The following is a 26,379-nucleotide window of genomic DNA, read 5'->3' as shown; positions in this document are numbered from 1 at the left end:
CCAGCTCTGGATTTTAACTGCAGGTGATAAGGCGACACTTGGATTGGGGAGAAACCCAAGTCACAATGCCCCTTTCCCCTAAAGAGGGCAGGAGGGAGGAAGCTGGGAGCCAGGGGAGATTGGAGAAAGAGAGATGGGAGAGGGGGCCTGGAATAACCAGCCCACATTTCAGCTGGACAAGGACAGGATACAGGGAGCTTTCAGAAGGAGTCAGGTGCCTGGGTGGCAAGGCCGAAGAAAACCATCATAACCCGGGCGGGGACCCCAAGTCCCCCCAGAAACCGGATCCAAGGGCTGAGGGCATCCCTCCACACCTAACTGGTACAGGTTTCCAGGCCAGTAGGAGGACCAGCCCCCACCCCGCCCAGAGAACTCTCCCCTCCCAGCAGCCCCCTCCCCGGGACCCCGCCCTCTGAGTCTCCGCCCAGCCCGTCTCCAGCCTCACCCCCTGGTGCCTCCTCTCCAGCCCCGCCTTCTCCCTGGGGACCCGGCTCAAAGCCCCCCCACCCCAATTTCTGTTTCAAAGAGCCCGTTCTCGGCGGGCACCGAGGCCCAGCTCGGTCTCCTTCGACCACCCTTCGCTGCCCCTAGTGACCCGACTCCCGCCGCGGGTGTCGAATCGGGTCCTCCGGAATCGGCCGGCGGTTGTGGGTCTGAGCGGATCCCGGGGGAATCGCGGTGGAGAGCAGGGGCGGGGTCGGAGTTTCCCAGATCGACCCCACAGACCGACAGTCGGGAGACTCGATCCCACCGCGACGAAGCGCCGCACAGATACGCTCCGGGGGGGAGTGGGGGGGGACTCGCGATTCAAAGACAGCAACGCAGACACTCACTGGCTCTCCTCCTCCGAGCACGCCCCCTCCTCTTCCCCTCCCCAACTCCCCACCGCACCCCCTCCCCTCGCGCTCCACCTTTCCCCTGGCTCCTCCCTCGGCGCCTGCGAGCACCCTCCCGCGCAGCCCGCGTGCCCTTCCTCCCTGCCTCCTCTCCCTCCTCCACCCCTCCCCCCACACTCCTCCCTTCCCTTCCCCCTCTTCCCTCCCCCCCACCTCGTTCCTAGGCTCCCACTTTCCATCACCTACTCTGGGCCTCCGTCCCTCCACACCGTCACCTGCACGCCTAACCCCGCCGTGCGCCCTCCTGCGACCCCACTCCAGCACCCCCCTGCCCCTACCTCCCCCACGGGGTGCCCCGCAGCTCCCCTCCCGCTTCCGCGCTCCCCTCCCCCCTGCCGGGCGCCGCTTCCCCGCTCCCGCTCCCTCCGCGTCTTTTCCTCTCCCCTCCCCGCGAAGTTTCGGGGCTGTCAGTCTGTCAGTCTTTCGGGCAGTCGGCACCCGAGCTACAGGCAGCGGGCGCCATTGCGAGCAGAACCGGCCGGGGCAGAAGGCCGGGGCGCCTGGGTCCCGCCAGCAGCGGGGAGACCCGACCGGCCAGCCCGCCAGGTACGGGCCGTGGAGGCGCCCAGCGGCAGGCGGCTCCGCCCGCTTCCCCTTCTACACCGACACTCAGTCACTGCCCGCTCCGCGCAGGTGACAGCCCCGGGGGTGGGGGCGCTGGGAGCGCTGGAGGGGGTGGGGTGGGGTTGGGGGGGGCAAGAAAGGGCAGAGGAGGGGGAGGGGCTGGAGGAGGGAGGGGCTGGGGCTGGGGAGAGAGGGCCTGGCTTGGGGGTGGTCACGGTAGTCGTGAAGAGGAGGAGGACCGCGGATCTGGAGGGAGGGGCGGAGGCTGGGAGAGGGGGCCGGGTGGGAGTCGGTGGGAGAGGGTTGGGAGGCTCCCGAAGGGAGGGAGTAAGGAGTCTCCGGACAGGGGAGAGGGAGTGTGGGAGGGGGCCGTGGGGGAAGGGGGGACGACGAGGCCAAGGGATCTGGCCTTTTGGGAGGGGCGGGAGAGAAGGGCGCTGACAGGTGAGCCCGGGAACCGGGGAGGGGCTGGGCCCTGGAGTGAGGTCTGGGCGAAGAGGCTCTAGGGGACAAACGGAGGCGGGGAGGTGGGACGGGAGGGGTCTGGTCGGGAGGAAAACTTGGGGGGGGGTAGAAGTCAGTGGGGAACAGAAATGGGGAAGGTAGCCACTGAGAGAGAGGGGAGGGAAGCGGAGGTGTGTTGGGAGGCAGGGGTGGGGAGGAGCAGGGTCAGTGAGAAGGTCCAGAGCGAGCCGTAAGCCACAGACTCCCAGGCTTGGGGGAGCCTGGGGACAAGGGAGGGAGCTCGGGGAGCGGAATGGAAGGGGGAGGGGAAGAGCGGTTCTAGGGACTGGGGACCGGGAAGCGAGAGCCTGCTGGGGAGGCAAAGGGGGAAGGGAGACGGGGGCCTCGGAGGGGAAGGCAAGCTGCAGGAGGGAGGCGGGGAGGGAGGGAGGAGGATGGTGTGGGGACAGGGGAGGAGGGCTGGGGAGGGGGGAGGGAGGGAGGGAGGGAACTGAGGTGAAGAGAGGAAAGGAGAAGGAAGGGAAACCAGAGTGGGGGAGGAGAGGGAGAGGGGAGGGGAGTGCGGGGTGAGGGAGAAAAGCGGGGAGGAGGAGGGCGGCGTTAGGGAGGAAGGAAAAGAGGAGGGGGAAAGGAAGGGAGAGGGTGTGCAGCCGGGGAGGGGGATGGAGCCTGGGGGAGAACCGGGAGGGAAGGGAAAGGCGGCCCTGAGCCGGGGGAGGAGGAGGGGAGGTCTGTCGCCGCGACTGCCCGGAGCTGAGGGTCAGGGGGGCGGTGGCTGGGGAGGGCCTACCGGAGGGGGCCGGGAGGGGCTGGCCCGGCTGTGAGCAGGGGGAGGAGCCGGAGGGGCGGGGCAGGGGGCGGGGCTGGGGAGCCGGCCGGATTCGGCGGGGAGAGAGGGCGGAAGGCAGAGGGAGCCGGAGAAGGGAGGGGCAGAGGGAAGGCTGCCAGAAAGACGGGGGGGGGGGGGGGGGAGGGGAGAGGAGTCCGCTGGGGGAGGGGAAGGGAACCCGCTGGAGGAGGAGCTAGGAAGGGGGCTCGAGGGCCGGGTGCGGCGGCCCGGGGAAGCCCTGAGGGGGAGGGGCGATGGTTTTGAAGTAGGGTTTTGGGGAGAGGAAGCAAGAGCCATTTCCTGCCTTCAGCAAAGACCCTCCTCGGAGGGCCTCCCCCACCGGTTGCCCAATAGTGACACTCACCTCCGCCCCTCGCCCCTCGGCTGGCTCGTATTTCACCAGCTCCTGCAGTGACAGCCGGAGGGCCCAGGAGATGACGTTCCCGGCTCCCCACCCCGGTCTTCCACTCTCCACCCTCTCCCCAGAGAATCGATTGATTCCTGACGTCCCCAGGCAAGGGCACTGGGGGGTGGGGAGCACTGGTGGGCTGGGCCTGGTTCAGAGACCCGCCAGGTGAGGGTAGGGGTGCAGCTGATTTCTGGAGCTGACCAGAGCCTGCGGAAGTGGCTTCAGGGCCTTGGCCTTGGCCTTCAAAGATCTCTTGGCTTTCTGAAACCCATCTCCCTCATTCCCCTTACCTGTACCTGGGGACATCACCTTTGGAGCTCCTGGGGATGGCTGATGGGGAGAGGTTGGGCAGAGCCAAGGCCCAGGGGGCAGCTGTCGGGAGAAGAATGTGAACAAGGATGTGTTTTCTCCTTAGGGCGTGTGGCCTGGTTCCCAGGAGGAGCTACCCTGGGTTGCCATGAGAGAGACCTTTGAGGCCCTCAGCTCTCTGGGTGAGCCAGCAGCACTCGAGGAACGTGGGTGGGCGGGAGGCAGGATTCAGCAGCACCCACCGACTTACCAGAGCCTGGTAGGCCTGCTGCTTCCCTACCTGCTGTCTTCAGGAGATGGCGACCCTGAGACCCCAGAGGCGCCCCGCCCCCCCCTCCCCCGCCGGAGCCTGTAGGGCAGCCTCAGCTCCATCAGGGTCTATTTCCACGCCTGGCCCCGTGGAGGATGTGCCGGATTGCGTGCGCACATGCGCACATGCGGACTCCCAGAGCACCCGGATGTTTAAATCTAGTCTATCTTTTCCTTCACCTGCCCTTGACTCAGTGCAAAGGGGCTGAGGTGGATACCTGGCCAGGCTGCTGGGGAGCCTGGCTCTCCCCTGTCATGCTGGCTAGAGACCCTTCCTTCCTGAGCCAAGTTGGAAAAAGTCCCCTTAGCTGTTTTTGGGAAGGGGAAGAGCCCCTCCCTTTGATCACCTGTATTAGAGGCTTTACTTGGTCCCATCCTTCCGCCTATAACAGGATTCTCTGTGGGACAGCCGGAGATGGCCCCCCAAAGTGAGCCTGGGGAAGGGTCCCATAATAACCAGGAGCGGATGTCCCCTTCCAGGGAAGACAGCATGCTGGGCACGTGCTCTGGTAAGTCGGTGGGGCCCATGAGCAGTGGCTCCGGGTGGGATCTACCTCTTCCTTCCTCGTCAAGTATTTGGTGAGCACCTATTAAGTGCCAGGGTGCTATCCTCCATATTTGGAATACCTCAGTGACCAAACAAAGATCCCTGCCTTCCAAGAGCTTAATCTTAGTGAGGGCAGAAAGTCAGCAAACAACAAATATAAAAACAAATGTACTTATAAACTGTGTCAGAAGGGGATATGTGCTATAGGGAGGACCAGGGATAAGGCAGGGTGAGGAGGCCTGCATGATTAAATCGTGTGACAGTGAGAGTAGGCCCCACTGGGAAGGTAAGATTTGAGCAAGATTTGGAAGAGGTGAGGAAGGTGGCCAAGTAGCTCCCATGTCTGGCTTCTTGACATTCTGATCTTGCGCAATGATATGCCTGGAACTTGGGTCCCTCTGGTGGCTGGGAGGTCTGCAGCCCCCTCCTAGGAGTCTCATGCAAGTCCCAGGGCAGGGACCTTTCCTTGCTTCCACTACCTCCCACACATATTCCAGAAGCTCCTCGTGGCTCTTGCAACCCCACAGCCTTAGCTTGCAGCTGCTCCTGCTTGAAGGAGCCTGAGGCTGCCCAGGGGCAGCTGGGAATTCAGTCCCTGCAGGTATGATGTGGGACACAATCCTGCCAGTGGGGCTGGGACCGGGGTTGCAAAAGCCCCTGCTTGATGGCGCCAGTGGGGACCTCTGTCCATCTGGGATGTCTTTGGAGTCCTTGAGGTAGCCTGTTCTCTGCCAGGGCACGAGGCTCCCAGAGCAGAGGAAGGCGCCCACACTGAAGAAGCTCCAGCCCCCTGCAGAGGAGGCCAGGCGTGCACGCCACAGAAGGCCGAACCCGTGGGCTCCTGCCCAGGTAAGTCCACCCATCTCTCCAGCCCACCGGGGGCCCCGGCAGAGGGGACAGGGGCCTTGTCAACTCCCGGCTGCTATCTGATGAGGCAGCCCCTTCAGGCCCTTCCAACCTAAGATGAATCGGTCCCTGGCACCTTTCTGAGGTAGAGCTTCAGCCCCCAGAGGGAACTCCACATTACAGATGACAGGACTCAGAGAGGCTGGTCACCCAGAGAAACCCACCCTCACCTCAACGTCCTCTAGAAGTCTGAACTTCTCCTCCTACCGCCCCTGTCTATGTGTATACTTGTTGACCACGTGAATTACCCTTCCCATGAAGACCTACCTTTTCATTGCCTCCCCCCTCAGACAAGCTCCCTCCCCCAAATCTCCACTGGCCTCGGTGGTCCCCAGAGTCTCCAAATCTGCGGTACTGGACTCATCTCCCCCACGCCCAGGTTGATCCAACAGTTGATTTCTCTCTCCACAATGCTGCCATCACTCCCTTCCACTCCCACCACACTGAGCACCTTCTGCCTGACTGATGTCGCTTATTCCAGGGGCTTATTTAGGGCCTGCTAGGTCCAGGCTGCATTAGGTAGAAGGGAACGCCGAGGTTGCCCCTAGGCTGACACAGACCGGCTTTGAATCCTTCCTCCCCATTTCCTAGCCCAGTGACTTTAGATAGGCTCCTTCACCTCCAGGAGCTTGTTTGTTCACCTGTGAGCAAGGAGAAGAGTCACTTCGTGGTTCCTGGGAAGCTTTGTGACAGTGGATGGACCATGTGTCATCTGTGGTTGGCACTCAATAAATGGTGGCAATCCTCATTTGTATTAGACACATACAGAAACGGAACACAAGACATCTGCCTTTCAGGAGCTAAAATCTAGCTGAGATGACATTAATATGAACTAGAATAAGGAATTAAAAGAACAAATAACAATAAAGCCACATTGCACGGCAGTGTAACGGTGTTAACAGTAAGTGCTCTAGGTAGGTAAGAGAGCCTCATGCATTGGATTTGTCAAAGATTTTGGTGATCTGTGCTACATTTTGAGGGAGGTGTAGACATCAGCTCTGATGGTGGGGTGGAGGATGAGAAAACATTCTAGGCTGAGAAGAGACTTTAATACAGAAACGTTGACGTGTGGTTGGGGTTAGAGCAGACCAGCTTGGCTGCGGAGGAGCATTTATGCCTGGACGTAGTAAGACAGTTGGACTAGGTTGGCATGAACCTCAGATGCAGCTCGAACTTACTTTATCCTGTAAATAGTAGGGAGCTGTTGATGGTTCTTGAGTAGAAGAGTGGCATAATGAAAACGAAAGCAGTGTCACAATAGGATAAATAGTTGTTTGGAACTGATGGATCGGTGAAAGAAACTGGGAGTAAATCTAACTGTGGCAGCCTGTGTGCGCATGTCCAATAGTGCTCAGGCTATTACAGACTTCCAGAGCCAGACAGGACTCAGATCATCTGGTTCAATGGTTCTTAAACAAGAATGACTTTGGGAGCTTTAAAGAAAGAGAACAGATTCATGCACCCTGCTCCCATAGATGCATTTGGTAAAAGTCTCCAGGAGATTATGTTGTGGCACCATGTTTAGGAATCATGAACTAACACAACCCTTATACCCAAGCAAACTAACACAGTGAGCTCAGAGCGATAACAGAGGTAAGTTAACCAAGGTCACACTACTGGCTAGTGGCAGAGGAGAGCCCAAGTGGACGCTCCCAGTCTGGGCCCTGAGCTCCTTTCTCTTGGCTGGACCACTGCAGTGCCCAAGAGAGGCAAAGGGCCAGTGGGACCCACCTCAAACCTGCGCCCCCAGAGGGTGCTCCCCGCTTCTCCAGAGGTTGGCACTGTTCACTGGTTCCCCAATTCCTGTAAACTCCATCCTCCTCTTCCTAAACTGGGATTTCCCACCTGGCTCCAGAGGCAAGAATGAAGGGAGTTAGGGGCAGGGGGAGCCTTGGAGAGGCAACTCCGTGACCACTAGAAGGGAGTTAGAGCTGCCCAGCTGATGGGAGACTGTGGTTCCAGAAGGGGCTGGAAGCTCTGGGGCAGCTAACTACGTGAGCAGATGAACCCAGAGTGAAGCCTGAGGATTGAACTTTGAGCAGCGTTTATATTCAGGGGGCACAAAAGTCCCCCGTGCCTTCTGCAGAGGCAGGGAAAACACTCATCAGCCCCGCGGGAGCCTAGGAGAAAGCCCCCACCCAGGAGGAACTGGGGGCTCTCACCAGCTTCCTGGGCTGCAAGGAACCAAGGAGGAGGACTGAACGGTGACCTTCGGATTTGGTCATTCCCGGGAAACTTCCAGTAGAATGGAGAGAACAAGAGCCAGACTGCGGGGCTCCAGAAGCGGTGCTCCTCTTGGCAAATAAACGTGGCCTAAGTAAAAGTGGGGCTTAATTGGCTCGCCTGGTTTTGACTTTTCAGGGGATGAGTGGATGATACGGAAGGTGAAGGTGGAGGAGGAGGATCAGGAGGCAGAAGAGGAGGGCGAATGGCCCCAGCATCTACCGTTACTCCCCGGCCCTTTTCCCGCGCCGGACCTGGGGCCTCTGGCCGCCGCGTACAAGCTGGAGCCCGGGGCCCCGCGGGCACTGGACGGACTGGCGCTGGCCGGCTGGGCCCCGAGCTCGGAGAAGCCGTACGGCTGCGGCGAGTGCGAGCGGCGGTTCCGGGACCAGCTGACCCTGCGGCTGCACCAGAGGCTGCACCGCGGCGAGGGCCCCTGCGCCTGCCCGGACTGCGGCCGCAGCTTCGCGCAGCGCGCTCACATGCTGCTGCACCTGCGCAGCCACCTGGGCGAGCGGCCGTTCCCCTGCTCCGAGTGCGACAAGCGCTTCAGCAAGAAGGCGCACCTGACCCGCCACCTGCGCACGCACACCGGCGAGCGGCCCTACCCGTGCGCCGAGTGCGGCAAGCGCTTCAGCCAGAAGATACACCTGGGCTCGCACCAGAAGACGCACACGGGCGAGCGGCCCTTCCCCTGCGCCGAGTGCGAGAAGCGCTTTCGCAAAAAGACGCACCTGATCCGCCACCAGCGCATCCACACCGGCGAGAGGCCCTACCAGTGCGCGCGGTGCTCACGCAGCTTCACGCACAAGCAGCACTTGGTGCGGCACCAAAGGGTGCACGAGGCGGCCGGCCGCGCCCCCTCCTCTCCCGACGCGCCCGCTTCGCCGGGGTCGCCCGCCCCGTCCCCCACCCCGTCCCCTCCCGGGCCCAAGCCTTTCTCCTGCTCCGACTGCGGCCTGAGCTTCGGCTGGAAGAAGAACCTCGCCACGCACCAGCGTCTGCACCGCGGCGAGGGGCGCCCCTTCGGGTGCGACGAGTGCGCGCTGGGCACCACGGTGGACCCCGCCGCTGCCGAGCCCCCGGCCTGCGCGCCCGGAGACACCCCGGCGACCCAGGGCGCCCCCGCCGGCGAGCGGCCGTCCTGCGCGGACTGCGGCCGCGGCCTAGCCCACGGGCAGCCCCTGGCGCGACACCGGCGGGTGCACCCGGGCGAGCGGCCCTTCGCCTGCGCGCAGTGCGGCCGCCGCTTCGGCTCGAGGCCCAATCTGGTGGCCCACTCCAGAGCCCACAGCGGCGCCAGGCCCTTCGCCTGCGCGCAGTGCGGCCGCCGCTTCAGCCGCAAGTCGCACCTGGGCCGCCACCAGGCGGTGCACACGGGCAGTCGGCCCCACGCCTGCGCCGTGTGCGCCCGCAGCTTCAGCTCCAAAACCAACCTGGTGCGCCACCAGGCCATCCACACCGGCTCGCGCCCCTTCTCCTGCCCGCAGTGCGGCAAGAGCTTCAGCCGCAAGACCCACCTGGTGCGGCACCAGCGCATCCACGGCGACGCCGCCCACCCCGCCCCCGACGCCGAGCTCCCGGCCCCAGCCTGGCCCGCTCCCACAGAGGTGGCGGCGCCCCCCCTCTTCTTCTGAGCCCTCTTCTCCCCGGGCCCCTTCCTTGGCTCGCTGGTTGGAGAGACCCCTGCTGGGGATCTTCTGGGCGTTGCGCACGATGGCCTGCGCCCCGATGGCTGTTCTTCCCTCTTTATCTTGCTGGAGAGAGAAGTCCGGAAAGGATAACCAGCTTTGACATTCTGTGACAAAGACAATGCTAAGAGTGAACCCTTGCTGGGAACAGTTCAGGCGTGAGTCTTGGAAAGAATCTCACCAAGAGACCCCATCAGAACGTTTGTTTCTTGGACCCTCCCAGCCCCACCCCCCACCCCCAAGGCCTGACTGGGTCAGGAGCCTTTCCAGGGGGAGTGAAAGAATGGTTATGTGTGTACTTAAAGTGTCATTAAAATTAAAATCTGAAGGTTCTGGGGCTGTTACATGAGCACGGGGGGGGGGCGGGGGGAACACCTGACTCTTCTCATCCACTACCCCACCTGAGTCCTCCCCCAAAGGACCATCCCTTCCTATCCCGGGTGAGCTAAATTTAGCCAGGCATTGGTCATGGGCTCTACCAAATGGAAATATAATAGAGCTAATTGCTAAGCCACTATCCTGCTCCCTGCTTCTAGCTCAGACATTTGATGGAATAAACATGAACATGCATTTCTCATAGCAGGTATTGAGGCTGAAACTGTAGGGAATACAGAGAGGGGCAGGGCGCCCTTTGGCCATTGCCATGGAGATGGCGTGCAACACCATGGGTTCTGGAACTCTCCGAGGAGATCTCGGAACAGCAGCCCCACCTGCCTCCCTGCCTGGCAGCATGAGGAAGGACAGGAACAGCAGATGAAGGTTGCTTTCCCAACACCATTTCCCCTAAGTTCTGTCTTTATGATGGATGTTTGATCCAGACGTCTCTGTAGCTGCGTGTGCCCAGCCGCTTGGCTGGCTGGCTGGCTGCCTGGCAGTGAAGGGGAGGGGAGGATGATGGGGAACATGCTGGACTTGGAGAAGCCTCAGGTCTGACCGCTGCTGTGCCTCTCATAGGACTTGGAGCAGAGCATTCATTTTCTTGCAACTCAGCTATCTCATTACCATAGATTGTTGGTTGATGAGGGCTGAGACCGTTTCCAACTCTAGCATTACCATCACCAAAAATAACCCTAGCCAATATTTATTGGGTGCCTACTGCCTGCCAAGCACTACACTGGGCACTGAGAAAGGATAGTGAGACAGACAGACTTGCAAGAAATGTCAGAAGTCCTCGGCTAGGGCGAGCCCAGAGGGCCTTGGGGGGGTGTGGTGAGGACATCCCAAATCTAGGAAAGGTCAAGGGAGGTTTGCAGGATGAGGACATCTCTACCGTGAGGCTTGAAGAATAAGCACGAGGAGCCAGGTGAAGGGGGAGATTGGAGAAGACGGTGCATGCAGAGGTCCAAAGTCCAGCACTGCTGGCTCATAGAGTGAGCATTGAATGAGAGGCCTGAATAGCGCGAGAAAGAGGACGAGGATGTGCAGACCAGGAAAGCCTTCAGCACAGACCAGGGAGCTCAGACTTTATCCAGAGGCAGTGGGAAGCCATGGAAGGGTTTGGGCAGGGCAGGAATAGAATGATGTTCACACGGATGCATTTTAGAAAGACGACTGGCTGCTTGCAGAGGATGGGTTGGCTGGAGGGGGCGAGGTGGGACACCTGTCCATGAGCAGTCCAGGTGACAGGTGGTGGGGACTGTGGACCGTGGCGGTGCCAGAGGAGATGGAGAGAAGTAAAAGACTGAAGAGACACTTACCAGGCATGGGATGAGTTGGTCAGTGCGGAGAGGGAGAAGGAGGTTGGCGATGTGGGTGTGATTTCTGCTTGACGACTGACTACCCGACAGCAGCATTCCCCTGAGACGGAAAACACAGGAGGAGGAGCAGTCTTGCCCTGGGGGAGCAGCGGTGGATCTGCTGAGCGGGTGGAAACAATGCGTGCCCAGCAGGAAGCAGCCATGTGGGTGCAGAGCTCCGGAGGGGGGTCTGGGCCGGAGAGAGGTCTGAGGCCCATTGACATGTTTGTCAAGCTATGGGGCAGTGGATGATCTGAGAGAAGCGAGTGCGGAGTGAGCAAAGAGGGGGCCTGGGACAGAACCCTCGGGACACTCCTGTTCAGGGGATGGCGTGCAGAGAAGTCTGGAAAGATTAGGGGCGTGCGGTCCCAGAGAGTGGAAAGGGAAACCCGGAGATGCACAGCGGGGCTGAAGAAAGGCAGTGTTTCTGGATAGAGGAGGAAGTCCGCAGCTGAAGGGTGTCGAGAGACCACGTAATAAGAACTTCTGAATCCTCTGGATTGTGCAGCAAGGAGATCATTGGCAGCCTTGCTGAGACCTGCTTCCAGGGCAGTGGGGACAGAATTCAGGTTGCAACGGTGAATCACAAATGCATAGTCCCCTAGAAGGTAGAAGAAAATGAGACCAAGGTGCCGGTGGATGACTGAGGTGGCTCAGGAGGCCCCTTTGACCGTGAGGCAAAGGAAGGAGGACACGTGGGTCTGAATGCAGGGAGTTTAACTTTTGTGGCCAAGAATGAGTAGGTGATTCCAGGTGACTGTGGCCCTGAGGCCATAAGTAGGAGCCACTGAGTTTGGTCCTAGCAGCATTTTCAATACTTGGAAATTTCATTTGAAACTCTGGAATTCCAGCTTCTCTTGGGAAAAGTTGAAAGATGCAGCGACTAGTGGCTGGAGCTGAGAGGAAGTTGGCCTCTTCAGACGTAGGGGAGGAGGTGCAGTGTGTTGGGCCCTCGGCCTGCCCTTCGGCTGTGCTCTCTGGAGTTGCCTCCCAGGCCTCCCAGGCACTGTACTTGTGACTCCGCTAAAAAAAGTAATCTCGCAGACTCTGAAAATCAAACACATGAAAGCAACATTTATGTTGGTTATACCAACGTTTATATTTCTCTAAACATTCTGGAATTCTTGTGTAAGAACAACTTTTAGGGGCGCCTGGGTGGCTCAGTCGGTTCAAGTATCTGACTCTTGATTTCAGCTCAGGTCATGATCTCAGGGTCCTGAGACTGAGCCCCCCGATGGGCTCCATGCTAGGTGTGGAGCCTGCTTAAGATTCTTTTGCTCCTGGGGCGCCTGGGTGGCTCAGTCAGTTGAGCATCTGACTCTTGGTTTTGGCTCAGGTCATGATCTCAGGGGTCGTGAGATCCTCCTCTACACTCAGCAGGGAGTCTGCTTGGGATTCTCCTCCCTCTCCTCCCTCTCCTTCTGCCCCACCCCCCGCCCTGTTCATGCAAGCATGCATGCTCTCTCTCTTTCTCAAGTAAATAAATAAATCTTTAAAAAAAAACTACAAGATTCTCTCGCTCCCTCTTCTTCTGCCCCTCCCCCCACGCTCGCACTCTCTCTCTCTTAAAAAAAAAAAAAGAACAGCTTTCAGATCCTGCAGCATATTTGGGGAGACCTACCATGTGCCAGACATTTACAGGACTTCCCATTCTCTTGAATCTTCTTGACAAGGTGTATCTTTGAATCCTTGGAGTTTGTTGGCAAATAGTCAAGGCATTTAGTGTCGAGCCTGGTGGTCATCAAAACAGGAGATGATGCTAAAAAATGCAATGTGTCTGCAAGGGAAGACTGGGATCCCTGAGGGCTGCTTCCAGGGAGGAGTGCAGAGTGGAACAGTGGTGGTCTCGCGGACAATATATACCCCCCACGCCGCCCTCCGTGGGAGCCAGCCCAGGTATGACCATCTTGGGAAAGCATCAACATTTTTACCTTAGAACCACATCCCAGCATGTGAAAATGCTCTGAGAAGTAAAGCACAAATGTACTATTTCAATATAGAAGACAAAACGTTTTATTAACTCATTAAAATTTATTTATTTCTCCCCGATCGTGTTCCAAACAAAGATTGACGGTAGCCACTGGGTGGCGAGTACCCGGTCTTCCCCCGCCCGTCTGTACCAGGCACAGAGAAACATGGAGGTGCTTAACCACACCACATGGCCGTCAGGAGCTTACGTTGGACGTGAGAGATGAATGTCAAGGAAATGCCACATAAGCATTTCTGTGGCTCTAAAGACCAGAGAGATCAGAGCAGGAGATGAGGGCCTGAACACAGAGCTGGGCAGATGGGGTCCGGCTCCCAGGCAAGGAGGGAGGGAGAGGACAGCTCCATCCCCACCTTCTCCCCACAAACCTCTCTCCCGCACCCCTCGAAGCCCCCGTGGGGTCCTCCGATCCTGCTCTCTCACAGCCGGTGACCCTCCCCCTTCTCGCCTAACTGTTTGAGATTCCCAAACTTTTCTTTTAACGTGGTAAAATCTACATTACATGAAATCGACCATTTTAACCATTTTAAAGTATACACTTCACTGGCACTAAGTACATTCACAATGTTATGTAAACATCACTGCTATGTTTCCAGGATCTTTTCATCCCAAACAGAAACTCCGTCCCATTGTGTTTTATGTGATGGCACATGTCAATAAGGTGGCCCTTGGGGTCAGGGAGAAGGCAATACAGGCCTGCGGTGTTAGTGGGGGGTTGGGGGGGCTGCCCTAGAGCCCGCCCCACTGTCCTGGTAGCTGGGAGAAGGAGCTTCACATCCCTGTAGCTGCCAACAGGTTAGAAAACTCTCCTCCAACCCACAGATCTGAGTTCTTGCATGTGAGGGAGATGAGGTCCAAATTCACTTACCACCGAAGGGGTGGATATCCAGCAGGGTTCCCTGAATTGTAATAGTTCACAGATATGACAAACACCGTAGAGGCCTGAACCCCACCAGGCGTCCACCTAGTCTTTCCTCGTGGCCTAGACTTTATTAGAGTCCTCTGGCTTCTCTGTATCCCAGCTCCACTCCATCTCAAATGGATGGGCTGGGGACCACTATCTTATCGCTATCATTTTCCAGGATTTCTGGTGGCCATCACCACTCAGGTGATCTGTACACATAAGAGCAAGGGACTCAGTCCTGATTGACAAACTCGTCCCCCTCCTCTAGGTCTTTAACTGGGCTCCCACCTTCCTCCTATCCCAATCTCCTAACCTCCAACTGATCTAACTGGGAGATCTTAGATGGAATGCAGCCCCAGAGCCATTCTGGTGATGACCATCGTGCTGGAGGAGGCAGAGAAGGACGAAGAACTGTGTTGGCCTCCCGCATCAGAGCACAGGGGTGAACAGAAGACGGTGCTTCTTACCTGCCTGGGATTTCAGGACCATCCCCAGCGGCTCCACCACTACTTCTAGCATGAACACCAATGAGCAGGGGCACCCAGCACCCCCACGCACTCCATTCCTATGCTCTTGCTGCTTTTCATCTTGAGCAGGAGGGGAGAGGGTCAGTGAAGGAGCCAGCCCAGTGCGCTGCCGATAAACACATGGCCAGTGTACTTTGTATCGGAAGATATTCAGATGCTCAGACTGTTCCTGTTGTCCTTCAAGGTGACACCATGCTTGGGAAATTAAGTTAGTGATAAAGAGGGTGTTTGGCAGCAGTGAAATGAGCAAAATGTAGTGGGTAAATGTATGAGATACTAAATCCAGGCTTCAGTGAAGTCTGCCTAGTCCATGTTAGTAAGACAAAGAAACTTCCGTGCAGCCTGACCTCCCATTTCTTCCCCCTCTCCATCAGTAGGGCTGGACAAGGAGACCCGCTGGTCAGAGGGACCTGCCGGACATCCCTATGAATCTCAACTCAGAAAGACTCCATACGTCCCCCAGGCTTGGTCAACTCAGCAGGCAGGGACACTCTGGCGTTTGAATCCTCCACCCATTAAGATTGGCTGAGCTTTAATGTCTACCCAGCCTTGTGCAAACACTGAAGAGAATTCGATGAAAGATCTTGCCCTCGTGGCATTTAGAGTCCAGAGAGAAGCCGCGGGTTGCTCTGGGACCCAGCATTCCGGCTGCTCCAGGAGACCCTGAAGAAATAAAAGCCAAAGTCCTGACTCACAAACCTAAGCCTTAGGGAGAGAAGGCTTGAGCTTCACGAAACACCCAGCCCCTCACATATGGTGGGATGGCCCAGCGATGGGCACAGGAGGGGTCCAGACAAGGGGAGGGCGCGGGCCAGAGCAGTCAGGGCCGGCTTGGTAAGTAGGAGGGTCCTGAGTGAGTCTTAAAGGATGCCAGGACCGGAGCAGACAGAGAGGAGGTGGGAGAATCCAGAACAATCCAAGATGGCGGGTAATTAAGTGCTGAGCTGTGCAGCCAGGCACGGTGCCCCCGGAGGTCAGGTATTTTGGGGTTGTCTAGCTCAGCATCAGTGCACAGCAAACCCACCTCCCCGGTTCCTCTGCTGGTGGGACATCGGATAATCGGGACTCCTTTCTTCCACAGCACTTCACAGAGCTGCCTGCCGCACACCACACCTCCCTGTGTCGGCCGCTCCGAGGCAGCTACTGAGGGACGGGGCAGGTGGTACGAGAGGGGTTTGCCATTACCACCAGCAGTAATAACAGTAGCTAATATTTACCTAATACTTGCTGTGTGCCAGGCCCCAACCTGAGTTCTTCGTGTGTGTGTGTGTGTGTGTGTGTGTGTGTGTATAAACGCAGCCCAATCTTCGCAGTAACTACCATTATTATCCCCACTTTATAGATGAGGAAACTGAGGCACAGAGCAATTAAGTCATTGCAACGAGGTCATTCATTCATTCATTCAACAAACATGAATGGGGTACCTGCTACGTGCCTGGAACTGTGAGATGCTGGGAATAACAGTCATAAACTAAAATATCTTGAACACTTACTTTGTGCTAAGTACTCCACAAATTAAGGGTTTTGCAGGGGCTGCTCTCTTTTCCTCACTACTGCCCTATGAGTGGGCATCATTGTCCTTGGTTTAGTTTTTCTGGGGAGGTAAAGAGGCTCAGAGAGTTTAAGTCACCTGTCCACAATCACACAGCAGTACATGATGAAAGCAATGCAGTGGTTTGGTTCTAGAGCCTGTCCTTTTTAAAAAGAAAAAAAAAAGATTGTTTTGAGTTGTAGTAAAATACACATAGCCTGAACACGTACCATCTTAACCCTTTTTAAGGGTATGGTTCAGTGGCACTCAGTGCGTTCACATCGTTGAGCGACTGTCACGACCATCCACCTCCTGAACTCTTCTCATCTTGTGTGATGGTTCATTTTATGCGCCAACTTGGCTGGGCCATGGTGCCCATCTATTAGGCCAAATATTATTCTGGATGTTTCTCGGAGGGTGTTTTGGGATGAGATTAACATTTCAATAGGTGGACTTTGAGTAAAGTTGCTTGCCCTTCATAATGTGGGTGGGCAGCTTCAGACATGAGTAGAACCAAGACTGACCTTCTCTGGGTAACAACCCTTCAGCCCGCAGAGGCCTTCAGCCATGATCTGCAGTATAGGCTCTTCCTTGGGTCTCCAGCCTGCTGGCTTCCCCTGCAGAGTCTGACTGGCCAGCCTCCATAATCACGTAAGCCAATTCCTTATAACAAATCTTTCTCTCTCTCTCTAAACACATCCTATGAGTTCTGTTTCTCTACAGAACTCTGACCGATACATCTTGCAAAACTGAAATCCTGTACCTATTAAACAACAGCTCCCAGTCACTCCCCACCCCCTAGTCCCTGGCAACCACCACGCTACTGTCTGTCTCTATGAATTTGACCACTCTAAGTCCCTCAGAGAAGTAGACTCACACAATATTAGTTTTTTGTGACTGGCTTATTTCATAACTCAGCGTAATGTTCTTGAGGTTCATTCATGTTGTCTCATGTGGCAGCATTTTCTTCCTTCTTTGAGGCTGAATAATATTCCATTGTAGGTACACATCACATTTTGTTTATCAATTCATCCATCAAGGGATGCTTGGGTTGCTTCTACGTCTTGGCTATCGTGAATAATACCACTAACAACATAGATGCGCAAATATCTCTTTGTGTCCTTGTTTTCAATTCTTTTGGGTATACACCCAGGAGTGGAATTGCTAAACCATGGGGCAGTTCTATTTTTAATTTTCTGAGGAACCACCACATGGCTTTCCACAGCAGCTGCCCCATTTTGCATCCCCATCAACAGGGCACAACAGTTCCAATTTCTTCACATCTTAGCCAACACTTGGCTGTTTTCTGGTCTTTGATAGTAGCCATTCTAATGAGTGTAAGTTGATCTCTCATTGTGGTTTTGATTTGCATTTTCCTAGAGCCTCTACTTTTGTACACCAGACTCTGTTATCTCCTTTCAGAGAGGATGCTCACCTTCCTGGTCTTCAAGGAGCTCAAGTGGGTGGACCCAGTGGGTCAATGTATAAGGGAAGTTATGTGAACGGTCCTGGGATGAAGGGTAGGAAGCAATGAATTAGACCTGGAGGGTCGGGAGGTCCTCTCTGAGGAGGTGAGGTAACTTGCTGAGACCATGTCCCTTGGACTAGGCTCTCGGCCATGTGGTCACATTGTCCCACTGCATTAGTGCATGTCTGTCTCCTAGAAGAGAAAAGGGCTCCTGCCCCAGTGGCCCAAGACAGGAAGCCACATTTCCGGGTGGCACAGACCTGAGAAAAAACACGAGGCTGCTGAATGTGGGCTTGAGCATCTGTTGCAAGATGCTCTCCTTCCGGGAGCGATTGTGAGTTATGGAGTCACGCTGAGTGCTGAGAAGGATGTCTGTGTGGAAGGGCGGCCGTCAGCTGTGATCTTTAGTAGTGAGGAATTGTCACAGGATGAAGCTTAGTCTCCATAGTAAACACATATTGTAACATCCTGAGCAGAGGCAGTGGGAAGAGGGGCTGGTGTCCAGCAAGTGAATCGCAGAGGGGCTGAGACAGGGTGGAGAGAGGCTCTGAGGAACACAAGGACCTCAGGATGTGTCCATGGAGCAGGTGGGTAGGAATCGGGGACAAGCACCGACGCTACGTATCACAAATTTAGTGACGCTGCCCAGCCTGGGCCCATCTCCGGGCCCCAGGATTGAGAACCGCCTGCACGTTGCCCGCCTAGCTGCCTGCTCTGCTTGCTTCCCCGGCACGCAGGCACGCGCGCACACGCACACGCACACACCGGAGTCGGCTACAGGGCTCCTTCACCGAAGGCACTGGATTACTTCCCAGGGCTGCTGGAACAAAGTCCCACAAACTGGGAAACTGAGAAATGTATTCTCTCACAGTTCTGGATGGTAGGAGTCCAAAATCAGCCACATGCCCCACTGAAGTTTCTGGGGGAGGATGCGTTCCAGGCCTCTCTCCCAGCTTCTGGTGTTACTGGCAATCCTTACCGGCCGTTCCCTGCCTTTGTGAAAATGAGTAAGGTAACCTTATTCAAGATGGAGTCTGAAAGCCATGAAGCGATGGCCCTCACGCACTACCACCTGCGGTAGCTCACAGAGTACAGCCGGAAGAAGGAAGATTTCCTCTCTATCCCGCAACCACAGCTGCCCTCACCTGCAGCCAATGAGAGGTCACCCCTTCAATCTCCTGCAGCCAATGAGAGGTCACCCCTTTAATCCCCTACAGCCAATGAGAGGTCACCACTTCAATCTCCTGCAGCCAGTGAGAGGTCACTACTTCAATCTCCTGCAGCCAATGAGAGGTCACCCCTTTAATCTCCTACAGCCAATGAGAGGTCACCACTTCAATCTCCTGCAGCCAGTGAGAGGTCACTACTTCAATCTCCTGCAGCCAATGAGAGGTCACCCCTTCAATCTCCTGCAGCCAATGAGAGGTCAGTCCTTCAATCTCCTGCAGCCAATGAGAGGTCAGCACTTCAATCTCCTGCAGCCAATGAGAGATCACTACCTCAATCTCCTGCAGCCAATGAGAGGCTGACACCCACTCTGGACTCCCATTTTCTTGCAATGAACTTTTGTTCATTAACACCCCATCTCAAATTCACCCTTTCCTCTATAAAAGGTCAGTGTCTTCCTTTGGCCTCCAGATTTGCCCATGGTTCCCCATTTTTGGTGTGTTCCAAGTTGCAATTCCTGTGCTAACTCCCAAATAAATTCATTTGCTGCTGGATACTCTTTGTTGTTTAGCTTCTGAGGTTGACAACTTGTAGATGCCTCACTCCAATCTCTGCCTCTGTTCTCACGTGGTCTTCTCTGTGTGTGTGTCTGTCTCTGTGTCTCTTCTTAGAAGGATCCAATCACATTGGATTAGCCCACCCTAACGGCCTCATTTTAACTTGATGACATCAGCAAAGACCCCATTTCCAACTAAGGTCACCTTCACAGGGACAGAGGGTTAGGCCTTCAACATGTCTCTTTAGGGGACAGGGTTCAACCCAGAATATAGAGCTTCACTGCAATACCGAGCCACAGCTAGACAAGGAGAGATGGAAATTCAGGGTCCTGGCATTGGGCAGGGATAGGACAGGGACTGGACGGGGACGGGATGGGGAAGGGGCCAGCTCAGCCCGTCAGGGGAGGGCTGCGGGCAGCACGGTTCTGATCAGATGCGGGCAGTAGCGGCCTGGGCTCTCCAGCAGCTTGCATTCCCCCAAGCTCTTGCACTTGCACTGCGATTGGCTGGACTTTTTTTTTTAAGATTGATTGATTGATTGATTGATTGATTGATTTGACAGAGACACAGCAAGAGAGGGAACACAAGCAGGGGGGAGTGGGAGAGGGAGAAGCAGACTCCCCTCTGAGCAGGGAGCCCGATGCGGGGCTCCATCCCAGGACCCTGGGATCATGACCTGAGCTGAAGGCAGACGCTTCACGACTGAGCCACCCAGGCGTCCCTTTTGGAGATGCATCACAGCATTCAAAAAAGCCAAAAGATAATAATTTTGCTTTGTGGTCCTTTATTGTACAATTGGTTTTTAAATGTATATTTTCTTACTTCTCTAACAGTAAAATAGCTTTGACGACCATAAACAAACAAAAAAGCACAGCTGACTTTTAGGTGACTGTAGGAGCAACAGAGAACAGAGCAATCTTCCATCCAATATGACTGTTTTGTCTAGTGTTTCTATAAACCGTGTGTGTGTGTGTGTGTGTGTGTATGCGTGTGAGCACCTGCCTGCGCTGGGGCTTATTTGTGAGGAGATAGAGCATGGAGGAACCACACGGGGGTGACGCTTCCCTCGAGGGGTGAGCGAGTTTGAAGGGGGGCTGGCGGGGATGGTTTGGAGGGATGGTAGAGCTAGGGGGGTGCTCTCAGCCAGCATCCTGGGGGACAGTGTGGGCAGACTGAAGCGGGCAGGACAGGGTGGGACAGTGAGGTCAGAGGACAGGTTGGTCTCCAATAGTGGAAATTCTGTCTGGCCCTGGTTACTCAAGACCCCTCCTTGGTGTTGAGGCAGAACCTGGCCTGTGGTCACAGCATGGCAGACGTTGTCTGGGAGGAAAGTGATTCCGAGGGCCTGGGAGGGAGACAACCCCCCGCCCAGGGTTGGAAGAAACGACTCTTCACTCCCTATTGATCCTTGGAATTTCTTTAACCAGAGACAAGTCTTCTACTTCACAATCGGAGGTGATCACTCTGTCGTGAATAGGTGACGTCCTGTCTTTTCCTGAGAGCTTTTGTCGCTGTGCTGTGGCCATACAGAATCGAAAAGCAGCAACTGGGGAGAGGGGGCACTGGGGGTCTTCCAGAAAAGGCATTGCCGATAGGGAAAGCTTTTAGGAAACAGATTTTTCAACTACCCAACAGAGGCCAGAGCTTCAGGCCAGGCTTAGGTCAGCCTCAGGGCAGGGCATTCTTGGTCGACACCAGGACATGGATTTATGTCATGGGCTTACATAACGTCATTATGTAACATCATTAGGAACACTGCAAATTGGATTCTCCTTCGGGCTCTCCAGAAGCCAGACCCTGGGATCTCCTCCAGCCCAGGGAGGCAGTTCCTGCCTAGCTCAGAGCCCCCTTTCTCTCGCTGGGGTTTCTTTTCCCAAGGTTTCCATGGAGGGCTGTCAGGGGGCCCTCAGAGACCACCATTGTGCCATGGCTTCTTCCCAGAAAGGCTAAAGTTTTGGAGGATGAGGTTGACTCTCTCCGAGTAGGCTGGGCCATGGGATCTTTTCTTCCGGAACAATAGGTCTCACCGCCGTAGCACACTTGTACCTCCCGATGCACGTTCCCGCTGCCGCACTTGATCCTCACTAGCTGTCCACACAGGTCCAGGCTTGTGGGCCACCTGGGCTATCAATATCTTTTCCTCTCAGGTCTGGTCTTCAGCTGCTCCTGCCTTGCAATTTATCCAACAACTGGCAGGTTGGTCTTCCTTTAACTTGTTACTTACATAACCGGCTATATACACTTTCATTCATTTCCTATAACTTAAATGCATCTAGAGTCAGAATATCCGAACTCCGGAGTGGTTGGCGCATCGCCTTATGTCCGCTCTGGATGCATCTGTCTCCTGCCACGGGTTGGGACCTTCCCTGGTGCCCAGCCTGGAGCCCATCACCCAGCCAGCACTCAATACACGCTTGTGGTTTTAATCCAAAGCCCTCTGCAGTTGGCCCCGACAAACCTTTGTAACTTATTCTCCAAACTTTCTGGATACAAACCCTCCCTTACCCCCAACAGATCTTGCTCTTGTCTCCCGAGCATGCCCAGGCCTTTCCATCTCCCCTCCTCGCCTCTCTTGGTTTCCCCATCATGAAGTGCCCACCCACCCTGACTTCCTCTTTAAGCCCAGATGGAGGCCCCCTCTTCAGGGTGGCCTGTCCTGAGGGCCCAGCCACAGGGATCTCCTTTTCAAGTGTCTGGGACCTGCTGTTTGCCATTTTATCAGATATTATCTGCATGTGCTCATGTCCACACACCTCAATGTTACTATGGGCTTACTGTGACCCGGGCTCTTGGCGAATTCTCCGAAGTCCCCTTTGATGGGGAATTATCATCCTCATCCCACAGGTATGGAAGGTGAGGTTCGGAAAGGGTAAGCCATATGGGTGTGAAGGCCTTGCTTTCCCCAGCCACCCGGGAGTAGCCCAGAGCAGGTGTCAGGTCTACTCATCCCGATTCCTGGGACCCGGCGCCTTCCCATGACTGCAAGCTTGTTGAACGGGGTAGGGGAAGAGGAGAGCCTTCAGAAGGCCCCCTTTCTCAAAATCTCTGCCCTGCTAGGGAGCCTTAGGGCCTAGAGTCCACCTGTTCAGAGTTAAAGCTTTGGGCTAAGTTGCAGTAATAGCCAAAGCGCAAATCCTGGAGAATTAATCAATATTCAGCAACCTACTTTTTTCCCTTGGCTACCAGAATGCTGAAGCTAAGGTTACTGCTCGGACCCACCGTCGGAGTTAGATGTCTGGTATGGTCCACATACATCACGTCTCTCCCACTCTAAGAGCCTTACTGTCACGTACCATCTTTATTGGGGTTCTTGGAGCCGCTCGCCACATGTGCTCCCAGATGAGAAGCCAGCCGCGCAGACCGAGATGAGCAGAGTGCCACACTTGGGGAGGGTACAGAAAGGGAAAGCAAGAACACGGTGTCGGAAGGGGCTGGGAATCTTCTAGAGCAGACGTTCCTAACCCTCTGTATTGTCTAACCGAGCACTCTGTTAGTTGTTTAAAGCTCTCCTCAGAAAAGTGGCGTAGAAATAATAGTTTGCATATCAGTTCAGAGGGAACGTGGACACCCCTGCAAGCCCATCTGTGGCCCTCAAGGTCCCTGAAGCTGGCTTAAGAACCTCTGGTCTCTGACCAGTTTTAACCCCTCATCCCGCACATGTGAGAACAAAGGCCTGGAGAAGGAGAGAGGCCCCTGCTGGGACTGAAGGGTTGGGGGAGGGAAGGAGAGATGGAATCTGAGGGTCTTCCAGGGCAAGCCCTGCTACCAGATGTCCGGTTCTCCCTGTGACGCTGGGCCTGGGCTGCCCCTACCACAGGAGCAGCCTAAAGGCAATTTGGGAACCACTGTGGGGCCAGAGAAACACCCCCGCTCTGCAACCGCCTTCCTGTTCGGCAGCCTGGGGAAGGTGGGGTATTCAAACCCACAACTCAGGGGGCCGAGAGCCTGGGACCAAATCCAGATTCATAATTAGCCAAAGGGTCCCCATCCCTACCCCCTGCTTTGCCTCCAAACCCAGACGGAAGCCCACCCACCTGGCGAGGCCTGGGGACCGGAGTGCACCCCTGGGAGGCCTAGCTGGGTTGGACCCAGAAAGCCCAGTAGCACGCTCGGGAGCTGCCCCCGTCTGGGAGGAACAGCCTGATCAGGGGCTCTTCACTTCACAGCTGCCCGCCGGATGCAGGATGCATCATCCGGCTCCGCCGCTGAGCTTTGTTTCAGGAAGCAAACAAAGCAGCGAGGGCTCACCCTCGCCCTCACTTGTATTCCCGGTTGGGGTCAGGACGCAGGCTTCTCCTGGCCTCCTGGGGCCGTGCTAGTCGTCTGAGCTTTCAGCAGCTCTGTGGGGTGACGCCTGGACAGCCTGAGCGGCCAGGGAAGCCGGCCAGAAACTCGAAGGATCCGTTTTAAATCCGGTAGGTCCTTGGGCACCCGAGAATACCTGGGGGAAAAACACTGAGGACCTGCCCAGTATCACCATGGGGATCTGCCTTCTGCAAACGCAGCTGGTTCATTAAATGCGCTGGCCTGGGTAGCTGGTGAGCAAGAGGCAAGAGAAACACTATTTTTTTCTCCCCTCATCATCCTGGAACGCGTTCCGTCGGGCTCGTCAGTCCACAGTACCGGATTTACACTGCGGTGCAACAAATCACTCCAGCACGGACCGCTTTGCTCACAGCTCTGCAGGTGAGCGCCCTGGGCTGCTCGCCCTGGGGTTGGCGCAGTTGCAGTCATCCTGTGGCTTTGGGGCTCAACAGGGCCCGGATGGTCTCGGTGGGCCCCATTCACCTAGGCCATGTGCTCAGTGGCTCACATGTCTGGGGGTTGGCGCTGCTACCAGCTGGGCTCCTCCTGCTCCAGGAGGCTGCCCGGGGCTCCCTAACGTGGCGACTCTGTATTTCGAGAGGTGGGAGCAGAGTCTGTAAGGACTTGGCTCCAGAACGTGCACAATGTCACTTCTGGTGCATTCTCTCGATCAAATCGAGTCACAAGGCCAGCCCCGGTTCGAGAGGCAGGAAATCGGGAGACCGCAGCAGTCCCGTGGCAGAGCAGGGAGGGCTGGGGCCATCGTGGTGACAAGCCCCACTCCCGGCCGGGTAGCAGGTGCATCCCCCTAGCCTCATTTTCAGTCAGGTTTGACTGGCCGTGCCTCTGGTAGACGGGTGAGGAAAGAGCCCCAGGTCTCAGTCTCTCCACCTCGACCTTCCCTCCTCCTCCTAACTCTCCGTGCCTCAGTTGGCCCCCCAGGGGGATGGCGGGGTGCAGAGGAGGAAGAAAGGTCTCCTTAGGCTGGCAGTGCTGTCATCTGGTACAGTGGCCTCTGAGGGGCAGGAGGCTGCTAGAATCCTGACTTTTTCTCTCACAGGTGCTCGCTGGGCCCCTCCAAGTCGCTGGCTCCCCCAGGGGACGCTGTCAGTCCGCACTGTTCCCCAGCAAGGGCAGTGCACCCTCGGGACGGCCGCTTTCTGCCGGGGTGACTCACCAGACAGGTGGTTCTCTCCCCCCTGCTCCTCTGCATCTGTTCACTCTTTCTTCTCCACGGACCAGCTTTCCTGCCTCTTTATGCCCATGGCATGGTGAAAGTGGCCTCCCACGGCTTCCACGTTTACCTGTTACCCTTGTGGTCAAACGACTGACTGACCTCAGTTCCAAATTCCTGGAAGAGAACAGTGGCTAGGCTAAGGTCACGTTTACCCCTGCTCCGATCAGCTGTGACCGGGGGACGGCACCACATGGTCTTAATACGGGTGCTCAGTGCCTGCCACATGGGAAGCACGTAAGAAGTGAGAGCTATTGTGGGCTATTTGCATTGCTTCTCCATACTCTTGCCTTTCCCGTATCTTCTGCAGACAACACACATTATCTGACGGTGTCTGTGGGTCAGAAGTCCAGGCACAGCCCAGCTGGGTCATCTGCTCAGGGTCCCCAGGGTCCAATCAGGGTGTCAGCCCGGCTGCTTTCCTATCCGAGGCTCAGCTGGGAGGAATCTGCTCTGGACTCACTCGGCCTGGCAGATGCATTTCCTGTGGCTGCAGGACCGGGGGCTGCGGCCGCCTGCTGGGTGTTGGTTGGAGGCCACCCCAGACCCGAGGTCGCCTGCAGTTCTTCTGAAGGTGGCTATGTTCATGTGGGCTTCCCAACACAGTGCTTACTTCATCGGACCAGCCAAGAGAGTGTCTGCTGGTAAGACGGAGACTCATCAGACCCCCTTACCCCGAGGCGCAGTCAGGTTTGAGAACCGCAGACGAATGATCCCTGAGACGATGTGGAACACCGAGTCCCACCTTTCACTGCACAGTGATTCCTGTTAATCTGTCTAAAAGAGGGCGCCTGGGTGGCTCAGTCGGTTACATCCCGGCTCGTGATTTCAGGGTCCTGGGATGGAGCCCCATGTCGGGCTCTCTGCTCAGCGGGGAATCTGCTTCTCCCTCTTCCTCTGTGCTCTCTCTCTCTCAAATAAATAAAATCTTTTTAAAACTTTGTCTAAAACACCCCTTTTCCAGTTGCACGGCGGGCATGAGAGTGGGGGCGAGGGGTGGCCCCTTCCAGAGGATAACACCCACCACTCGCTGAGGGCTTGGCCTCGGGATTATCCTGTGACAGCAGGGGCGTCTCGGGGTGACGTGCGGCTGCTCCGACAGAGGAGGAAACGCGGACCCACAGAGGTCCGACCACTCGCCGGGGTAAGTGGGGACTGCGGGAGGTCTGCCCATCGCACCTCCCGACTCCAGACCTGCCCGGGTCTGCATACACCCTGGCTCCGCACTAGATGCGCCGAACTAGTGCCCTCACCCTGTCTCCGTCTGCAAAATGGAGGAAGGGCAGGTACCAAAGCAGCCGCCCGTGGGCTGGCGGCCGCCTGTGAGAGCCCGAAGGGAGCCGGGCAGGAGCCTTCCAGCGCCCGCCGGCGGCCTGCGCTCTGCGGCCGGTTCCGGGAGCGCTCCCTTCTCCCATCTGGGCAGCGGCACGCGAGGCCTTGCTCGTGTTGTCCCCTCTTACAAATTTAAATTCCACCTCCTCTTAGTCAGCTTGGGCTGCCGTACAGAACGCCGTCGACTGGGTGCTCAGACAGCTAGACATTTCTTTCTCCCAGTTTGGGAGTCCGAGATCAAGGCGCCGGCTGGCTGGGTTCCTGTGAGGCCTCGCTACCTGGCTCGCAGGCTCCCCGTGTTCTCACGGAGGGAGCAAGCTCTCTGGTGCCTCTTTTCTATAAGGGCACGAATCCCATCGGCCCAGGGCCCCACCCTCATGACCTCCTGTCACCCTAATTACTTATTTCAGATATAGTCCCATTGGGGGCTACGGCTTCCTTCAACATGTGAATGGTGGGGGCTGGGGGGAAACACGGTTCAGC

The 26,379-nt window shown here is 56.4% G+C and overlaps 1 protein-coding gene across 6 annotated transcripts; it reads left to right on the top strand.

The window, feature by feature from the left end:
- Window positions 1-1,032: 1,032 nt before the first annotated feature.
- ZNF467 (zinc finger protein 467) lies at window positions 1,033-9,476 on the top strand. 6 transcript variants are annotated; one of them, XM_036122622.2, is made up of 6 exons: window positions 1,034-1,442; window positions 3,158-3,268; window positions 3,579-3,654; window positions 4,174-4,290; window positions 5,064-5,177; window positions 7,596-9,476. In XM_036122622.2, exons 3-6 carry the CDS (start codon window positions 3,621-3,623, stop codon window positions 9,092-9,094), a joined length of 1,764 nt encoding a protein of 587 aa, XP_035978515.2. In that variant the 5' UTR covers window positions 1,034-1,442; window positions 3,158-3,268; window positions 3,579-3,620; the 3' UTR covers window positions 9,095-9,476. The 6 variants fall into 6 exon arrangements, with proteins under 6 accessions (XP_035978516.2, XP_035978511.2, XP_035978515.2 ...); XM_036122621.2 differs by having other exon boundaries at window positions 1,034-1,529; XM_078059705.1 differs by lacking the exon at window positions 1,034-1,442 and adding an exon at window positions 2,103-2,154.
- The last annotated feature ends 16,903 nt before the right edge of the window (window positions 9,477-26,379 follow it).

This window comes from Halichoerus grypus, chromosome 12 (genome assembly GCF_964656455.1).
Source record: "Halichoerus grypus chromosome 12, mHalGry1.hap1.1, whole genome shotgun sequence".
NCBI classification, from domain to species: domain Eukaryota; kingdom Metazoa; phylum Chordata; class Mammalia; order Carnivora; family Phocidae; genus Halichoerus; species Halichoerus grypus.
The sequence above is the reverse complement of the archived record's forward strand: the minus strand, read 5'-3'. Positions and strand labels throughout refer to the sequence as shown.

What these genes read in the sequence shown, in the direction of transcription:
- ZNF467 (XM_036122623.2), top strand. Translation starts at nt 3,621, where the DNA reads ATGAGAGAGACCTTTGAGGCCCTCAGCTCTCTGG. An exon ending in TGAGGCCCTCAGCTCTCTGG is followed by an intron (nt 3,655 to 4,173) that starts GTGAGCCAGCAG and finishes CGCCTATAACAG; the next exon opens with GATTCTCTGTGGGACAGCCG. An exon ending in ACCCGTGGGCTCCTGCCCAG is followed by an intron (nt 5,178 to 7,595) that starts GTAAGTCCACCC and finishes TTGACTTTTCAG; the next exon opens with GGGATGAGTGGATGATACGG.